The 9,557-nt window shown below is 36.1% G+C and overlaps 1 protein-coding gene across 1 annotated transcript; it reads left to right on the top strand.

Moving 5' to 3' along the window:
- The first annotated feature begins 8,422 nt into the window (after positions 1-8,422).
- Positions 8,423-9,112, top strand: LOC139869244 (uncharacterized). Its single transcript, XM_071857560.1, has 2 exons — positions 8,423-8,841; positions 8,932-9,112. The coding sequence occupies exons 1-2, from the start codon at positions 8,423-8,425 to the stop codon at positions 9,110-9,112; spliced, it is 600 nt and encodes a 199-aa protein (XP_071713661.1).
- Positions 9,113-9,557: the final 445 nt, after the last annotated feature.

Genomic DNA, 9,557 nt, shown 5'->3' on the forward strand with positions numbered 1-9,557 from the left:
GTTGAATGCCCTGCCTCGAGCATTCCCATTGTTGTTGTTCTTAGGACAGTCCCTCTTGAAATGACCCGGCTGTCCACAACCATAACAGTTCTTACCATTATTAGCATTGTTCGGATTGCTTGCAGTGTTGTTGTTGTTGGTGTTACCGTTGAGATTAACCTTGCAATCTTTTGTCAAATGGCCAAACTTCTTACAACGGTCGCAATTTAGAACAGAATAGTTTCCAGTGTGATGCTTGCCACACTTCTGACATTGTGGCTTTTTGCCCTTATACCCGGAGTTAGTTCATGTGACCCCAGTGTCGTTGCGGTAAGAATCTTGCTTCTTGAACGGCTATTGATTAAAATTCTTATCCTGACCACCGTTCCACTTCCTCTTACCATCGTTGGACTTATTCTCATTCACTGTAGTGCCCTTCCCTCTCTGAGCAATCTGATCCAATAGCAAACTATCCATGTCAATAGCTTCTTGCACGTTTGTGGGTTTAGAAGTAGTGACCCCGCCTTGAAAATTCTCACTTAGACCTTCGATGTACAGCTCCACCTTACTCCTTTCAGGAGTAACCATTTCAGGACACATTAATACCAGCTCAAAGAACCTCTTGTTATAGGCGGTGAGATCGTTGCCTACTAACTTCAGCCCTCGGAACTCGCGTTCCATTTTCTTAATCTCATTTCTTGAACAATACTCCTCTATCATTCTTTGCTTCAGAGTGTCCCAAGGTAGGGCATAAGCTTGATCTTGACCCAGGGATTGAGCATAGTTGTTCCACCAGGTGAGCGCACTGTCCGACAGTGTGCCCGTAGCAAAACCTACCCTGTCATTATCATTACACCCACTAATGAGAATAAACGGCTCAAGCTTCTCAAACCATCGAGTGAAACCAACTGTTCCCTCAGTTCCATTGAAAGAATGTGGGTTGCAACTAGTGAATGTTTTGTAAGAACATCCATTGCGGCCTTGAGTGCCGTTCCCATTGGTGTTGCTCGAACCACCATGATCATTACTATTTCGAGCGTTGTTGAATTCTCTCAATAGTTCAGCTCTTTAGGCCGCGATACCTTCGGCGACCATTCTCCTGATTTGAGCGGCGGTTGATTCCTTCGAAGGCATCTTCAACACAGAAAAACACACTAGGTCAGTGTCAAAACAACGCTATATATAAAAATATACTAGCAACGAGTGTTGAAGACTAGTAAATACTAATAGTACGAAAAGATTCGTTAGTAGTGAGAAGTAGTGTAAGTAGTATTGGTAGTGATGAGTAGTGATAGTAGTGTTAGTAGTGTCACCAGTGATAGTAGTGGTAGTAGTGACACTAGTGGTAGTAGTAGCGGTACTAGCGTTATGTAGCGATAGCAGTGGTAGTAACACTAAGTAGTAACATCAATGGTAATCATGGTAGTATCACATAACACGAGCATTATAAATCATACAATGTTACTAAATATAAAATAATGCCGCATGCAATAAAAGATACTAATTATTAATAGCATAACCCACCATTATTATAAGTAAAATCCAAAGGTAATAAACCAAATCCCACAAGTAATAAAACCAAACAATAATCATAATGTACTAGTAGCCCTGTTTATAACACCCAATAGTCTTATATAATCAAATAAGGAAAGGATGGTGGATGAAAAAAAAAAAGAAAGCTCATGGTCGAATGACCCTTCACTTCCTCTTCTGTCAGGTACAGGAAGCAGGTCCATCATTCCTCGGCCTATTACGTTCTGCCTCTAACGCAGCAACCCTGGTAGTCAAGGTTGCTATCAACCTCTCCAAATCGAAGAACCTCGCTTCAGCCTCATTCGTATAAGTATTTATACCTGTGACCCTTGAGTCCAACCTATCAAGGTCATCGGGGTGCGGGTATGTCCTCGCAATATCACTCAGAGCATTAACACGATCAACTACATCCCTGTTGCGGTTAGAGTGAATCAAATCCAATGCATAAAGGTTAATGAGATGGTTAGGTATCTGATGTGGAGCAGGTGATGGTGCTGGGGCAGGAGCAGGTGCATTCACCTCAGCCACACTTGTGTCATTGCTACTGTTTTCGGAATCCTGTGACATCTAACTCACAATACAAGAACACATAAGAAAGCAGATTAGTCAAGTAAATAACGTTAGTCATAAAGTACTCATGTAATGACTAAGTCCCGGTCGTATTCTAGACTCTCCAAAATGTCCTAATGACCATATCAGACACTCTAATGCAAATCCTAGTTTCTCTACGAACCGTTAGCACTGATACCATATTTAACACCCCGCCAAATTCCCATCCGACGGCGTGTTAATCCAGGTCCCACAGTTAACAGTTACGCCCTCTATATGAGACGCTTAAAGCAATCACATTTAATTTTATTAAAAGTTGACTTTCAAAAGATAAGTCAATAATCCCAAAATAGAAACACTGTTGTGATCGTAACCACAAGCCAACAGTATTTAAACAGTTATGAAAGTTTTAAATGTGAAAGTAGATAATGTTCTTTAAAAGTATGTTGATTCCACGGCCAGACATGCAGCAAACACAGCGGAAGTCTACCTCTTAAGGACCTGAGAATAAAAACACGCAAAGACAGGTCAACAATAATGTTGGTGAATCTACAGGTTTAAAGTTATGTAACAGTATCTGAAAAACAATTATCAAAAAAATATAGTTTAAGTTCCTTGACCACGAGATTTTACAAGTACAACCCCAAGTTGCAAAACGTTTGCATAATCTGAGCACCTGAATACTAGCAATGACCCGATTATAGAAACCACTACACTCGACTTTACCTCATAAAATGTTATACACTTGTTCGAGTGTATCTAATGTTCAAAGTAAATGCGCCACAGTTAATAATGTAGGGTGAGGCTGTCAACCTAACGGATCCGTCCATCTAAATTGTGCTTACACCGATGGTATTAAAAGTATTCAAGCTAGAGGCTTTGTGAACAAACTCAATATGCATATATAGTACTCGTGTCAATACAAAAGCATTTGATAATGCAAGTATAACAGCGTGTATTCTCATCCCTGAAAACATGTAAAAAGCGGGACTGTAGACTCACCTTTGAATAAAGCTCGGATGACAGACAAAAACTTGTAAGGTTTACAGCTGAATAATGAAACCTAAGTATACGTATTTAGGTTGGTCAATATATGTATTTTAAATGAGTGTGGTTTCATAGTATAAGTTGTCTCATTGCTCGACTCGACGCGTTTCAAAGTAAAAGGCAACTATATCATGCAAGTCAAACAAAGTCAACCGAAGTCAAACCAAAAGTCAAACTTGGTCAATGTGGTCAACTAAAGTCAACATCAGTATGTTCATGTCAAATATTGGTCAAAATGTCAAGCCGAAGTCAAACAACATGTTTTAGATCATGCATGGTCAATTTCACAATTTCAGTTTATCGTTGTGCACAAAGTTCATGAACACGTAGCACACTTAGCACATTATATCATAGTACAAAATTCATGCAAACATGGAAAACTCCAGATCATAAGTATACTCAAAATCAATTCTAAAAAGTCCGGCCAGGGTCTCATACGATAATTAAAAGTCAGGAATCAGAAGGGGTACATTTGTAGTTTGCCAAGTCAGTTTCTGACCGCGCACTGATTTCATTTTGGCTATAACCAGAGCTAGGAACATGAAATTGATACAAGGTCAGTGGCTATAGTGCAAGGACAAGTCAAACTAACACATATCAAAAATCTAGCAATTTTTGTTTAGCCAATTTGTACAGTTTATTCATGCAAGTTAAATGTTCAGTTTTTCAGCTCAATTCAGAAGTCACACAAAGTATGACACTAGTGTGCCCAATGCATAAAGTTTCGGAGTTTGCAATAAACTAACCATAAGTCACATATCATGTCAAAATTCATATTCCAGAAGCTTACATGCTCATTCAATAAACACAATCCACAGAGTATAAAACAGAGAGCAATTACAGATTCGATTCTAGTTTAGCTAGTCACATTCGCACGCGATTATCCGAAGATCTAGATACAATTAGCCTATGATATCTACATGAAATGTGAAGTAATTTTTGTGTATTTTTCAAATATGCAAAGCTTTAAACACAGAAGTCAACGCATTTTATCATACAAGGCTGTTTTCATGCAAGTGCAGTATAAATCCACTTTTACACTAAATCAAGCATATCTAGGGTTATACATAAGCAAACGACATGATATCCTAGTGTAACTTGAGTGTTTTTAAATTATCTTTCCAGTGGTATAAGTTTCACATGCCAATTCGTGGTCTATCAAACTCAGATTTCTGATTACACACAAAAAACACAACGTTAATTTCAATTGGCCATAACTTGATCATCCGGAAACGAAATCAAGTGAATCCAAAGTCAATTTAACAAAGTCAATTTTCTGTACACACAAGAATCAAATTCGGTTTTCATGCAAAACAATCAATACGATCGAATTAACGACTGACAATACATACAAACGCGATGAATCGAGCAATTGACCAACATAAACTATAAAACTTTATGAAATCAGAATTTTTAAAGCTAGGGTTCATGTGATTATACCTTTGACCAACAAATCAAATACACCAACGCGTAGAGGACGATGTGAATTACAAGTTTGATGTTGAACACTTAAGCTAAAAAGCAAAAATTGATGGTGCTATGGGATGGTGATGGGCGACGGTTCAAGGGGGAGGGGAAGAGATCGACTGCACAAAAATTAGGGTAGGAGATAATGCAGTTTAGGTTTAACACATACTATTTATATTAAGCCCTAGTTCCACTAATTAACACTTAAGTCCTCCAAGTTGCAAAATTTTAAAAATAAAAGGGGTGGGGAGGGGGTGTTTGGCCGAATGGGGCCCACTATGGGTATCTCGGGCTCTCGTTTTGCAAAAGCGTGTATTCGTGTTCCGTTTTAAGTGCCGTTTAGTCGTACCGAAGGCCCGGAACGCTAAACCGATCGTTAAACGCAACCAATCGCTTAATTTATTAAAAACCCCATAAATTAAATATTTTTGAAAAGTTAATAATTAATAATTTAATTATTAAAATAAACCCGAGCATTTCGTTGTTCAAAAAGCAGTTATCAAAACTGTATCGTTTTTATCGTATTTCTTTATCAGAAATATTTATTCTAATTAATATCAACCCATATTAATTATTGTAACCCTCCAAGGATCAAGTACACATTTATTACACATAAACACATAAATGTCAAGTAATCGCCGTTAAATAAACTAACGGAAGGTTAACGGAAGTAACGGAAAAAGCAGGGTTGTTACAATATATATATATATATATATATATATATATATATATATATATATATATATATATATATATATATATATATATATATATATATAGGGGCAGGATCAATGAGGAAGTAACCAATCGGGGGAAGCAAAAAAAAAAATTCATTTTTTTTGGAAATTTTTTCCCGGCATCAAGATCACACGAAAATATGAACATTTAGAAAAAAAAAACTTCGTGATCAATGCTATTATTTAGGCGGAAAAACGATCGACAAAAATAACATTCAAGATAATATTGTTCGTGAAGAATGTGAACGTTTTTTTTCTTCATGTTTTGTGAAGTAAAATTTAGCTCGATTTATAGTTTAGGGTTTTGGGTTTAGGGTTTGATGTTTTGGGTTTATTCCATAAACTCAAAACACCAAACCCTAAACCCTAAACCCTAAACTCTAAACCGTTCGTGTTAAAAACTCAATCTAAATCCTAAATCTAAACCCTAAACCCTAAATTTCTAAACCCTAATATCTAAAACCTATAAACCCTAATATCTAAACATTAATATTTAAAACCTCAACATACGCTCGAAAAACACGATAATTGTTATATATTACTTCTTCGAGCGTTTTCCCGCCAAAATAAAAACATTTATCCCAAAGTGTCTTTATTAAATGTTCATATTTTCATCCAATCTATAATGTTCGTGAACAAAGTTTTTTTCAAAAAACGAAAAAGAAAAAAAAATTTGCTTCCTCCCGCTTCTCTCCGATTGGTTACTTCCCCCTTGATCCTACCAATATATATATATATATATATATATATATATATATATATATATATATATATATATATATATATATATATATAATTGAAAATTAGAATTCATATTGATCTTTTTAGAGTGTATCAAATGACAAGCTTATATTAACTTATGATATTAAACTTATTTTTTCATAAACTCAAACTAGTAGTATTGTTTAGATGACAAGGACACTGTGTCTATGTGGTTATTTATTTTCAAAGTAAAAGTAAGACTAAAAAATAAGGGTTCTATGACACCATTGAATAAAGGTTCTGGCTTCGCCACTGTTTTCGAGTTCAAATATAACTGCTGTAGAAGAATATAAACTTCAGTAACAGCTACACATCTATAGACTCAAAGGACTCCTAAAACAAAATTTCTTTAACTTGATGTTCATATAAATCATCATAGCAATAACCATAGACAGACGTAAAAACGCATCATTTACCAGCTTCAGCTTGAAACAATAAGTCATAAAAGCTACAATTTGATTTCAAACCCTAAGATGATAGCCTTAGAACTTTAAACAAAAAGAGAAGGTAAATTGGTATTTATTCAAATAAAATCAAATCAATTAGCCCAACCTTCTGGCTACATAAGGCGGCCCACATAATGAGCTCGGGGATATTGTTTTTGTAGTTGTGGCCACTGCACAAACAACTGATCAGCCATGCGTAATTTGTAAAGAAGCAAGCCACTCAATGATAGTCTCTTGACTCTTGCAATACTTTCCACATAGAATATGTAACACCATCTAATACCCAATACCTGAAGTTAGCTCATATCCATGGTCAACACAAGAGTCAACAGATGAAAAACACAACTGGAGGTGACGAAATGGGCTAGGCATGTGGGTTACATAACAGATCAATTTTATTCAATACTTTATATATACCTATGTTAAAAAAGATAATTTTTTTGCTACTTTCAACCCGTTTGGATGCAAAACCCAAATCGACCATTTAAAGTAACGGGTCAAAAATGCACCCTTTAGTAACAGGAAGTTAGAAAGTTAGGCATGGGATGCACTTTAAGAGAATTGTTTTGACACATTGTTGACACTATAAATTATAAAATGTAATGAATTAACCAACGAAGCTTCGCTTCAACGGTATCCCCAACACCTTGTGTGTTGGGGCGAGGGTTAGGTCATGAGATTGAGCCTCTCTTGGCCCATTCTATTAATCAATTTACCTTAAATGTAGAGCTCCAGATTGACCTCAGGGGTTTTTTCCCGGATCCATTCAGGATTCGTGGGCCTGCCCCTCGGTAAGGTTTAAGGATCGAGTTCCTGCAATGCGATTCGAGTTTCCTCCTGAAAATGCGTGTGCGTGGCAAATGAGAGTATTCGATGCCGACTGTTGCCTTTCAAAAAAAAATGAATTTGCAGCTTTTTTATTTTTTTAAAAGCCACGGTTTTTTTATTTGTAATTTAACATTTTAACATATATTTTTTTTTTTTTGCACAGATGAAATGCTCTAATATTACATGCAAATGTAATCACAACTAGGGTAGAATCTGCATAAAATGGGTAGAATCTGGCCCTTGTAGACTTGCCTGCAGAAATAGGTACAGTTTATTGCCACACTTTGAGTTTATTAGATAAAAGAACGCATTGGCATTCAAAGTAAGGGAAACAAGCTCTATTTCAGTTGAATATTTATTTATTTATTATTAAAAGAAAAGAAAAAAAAAGTATTACTAAAATTATGACTTTGAAGCATCTAGCCAAAATATGCATAGAACAAATTCATTGTTTAATGACTTATCAATCGTTCAAACACATGCTGTAAGCAGTAAGCTTCTATATGGATCGAAACTGGACTAAAGGTATATTACCAGCTCACACTCATCAAGTCCATATGGTTATGCAAACTCAAGCCACATCATCAGACACTCAAGACAGATTGACTCCTGTATCAAAGAGCAACCTCAAGCATCAACAATAGTTTATTCATTGCAATGATATGTAACAGTATTTAATTCTGTTAGAAAGTTAGTTACTTGGTTAGTAGTTAGGTCTGTTAGTTAGTTTCTTTGTGCTTTATATAGCAGACTTTGTATACATACATGTAATTCAGAAATATGTAATTCAATCAATTATGAATGAAATCATCTTCTTCTTCATCTTTCTCCTCCATTCTAAATTGGTTTCATGGTATCAGAGCTGTAGCTCGATTCTAAAATTCACAGAAACAAGATCGTACACACAAGCTGCTCGATCAAATTCCGCACAGAAAAATTCAAACGCAAATTAAATTCAACAATCATAACTCATCAAATTCTATCATATTCATCAAATCCTTCTATCATAACAACTCACAATTACATCAAAATTCAAGCTAAGATTCGTCAATTCACACAATTAAAATCAAAGAAATGGCGCCTACAAACACCGAAGATATCAGTTCAGGAGATGTCAATTCCTCAAATCATCCTTTATATCTACATCAGAATGATCATCCTGGCTTGATTCTCATCTCAAGGAAGCTTTCTGGATCAGAAAACTATGGAAATTGGAAGAGATCGATGATGATTGCTTTGAATGCAAAGAACAAGCTAAAGTTCGTGACTGGAGAATTCAAAGAACCAGATAAGGACTCAAATATAATATCATTATGGGAGAGAAATAATGATATGATCATTTCTTGGATATTGAACACTGTAACTGATGAAATTTGTAACAGTCTCAACTTTGTGAACTCAATCTACAATTTATGGCATGAACTTCAAGAGCATTATTCACAAATTGATGCTCATCGAATCTATCAATTGGAAATTAATGTTGCAGAGTTGAGGCAAAACAACTGTTCTATTGAAACATACTATCACAAAATCAAAGGGTATTGGGATGAAACAGACTGACTGGAGGCTCCTTACCTGTGCAGTTGCTTGTGTACATGTGAAAATGGAAAGTTGAATGGTGAAAGGGAGCAGAGAAAGAGATTATTTCAATTTCATATGGGACTAGATGACTGCTACTCAAACATCAGGGGCCAAATCTTGCTTATGCAACCATTACCTACCACAGCAAAAGCCTATGGCATGATCAAACAAGAAGAAAAGTAGAGGGAAGGATTGCTGCCCAAGCCTATCACACCAGCTATCATGTCAGTTTCAGAAAACAACTCAAAGCAATACTACACAAACAACTATCAAAGGACTGCAAAGCCATCAAATACCACTACAGAGAGAAAATCAAACTTCAAGGCTGGAATAAAGTGTGGTACTTGTTTCAGGGAAGGTCACACAAGTGAAGAATGTTACAAGAACATAGGCTATCCACCAGGTCATCCTCTACATGGAAAATTTCCAATCAAACAACCTGCAAACAAGGGTAGAGTCATCAACAGCATCACAACTGAGAATACACCTGCTCCACAACAAATTTCTGCAAGCAATGATGTCAATGATGTAATGTCTGCAAAGATGGACCAACTCCAAAATCAGCTTAATCAAATGATGATGATGATGCAACAGAACTTGCAAGGGCAGCCACAAGGAACTGGTATGA

Source organism: Rutidosis leptorrhynchoides, chromosome 9 (genome assembly GCF_046630445.1).
Source record: "Rutidosis leptorrhynchoides isolate AG116_Rl617_1_P2 chromosome 9, CSIRO_AGI_Rlap_v1, whole genome shotgun sequence".
Classification (NCBI taxonomy): domain Eukaryota; kingdom Viridiplantae; phylum Streptophyta; class Magnoliopsida; order Asterales; family Asteraceae; genus Rutidosis; species Rutidosis leptorrhynchoides.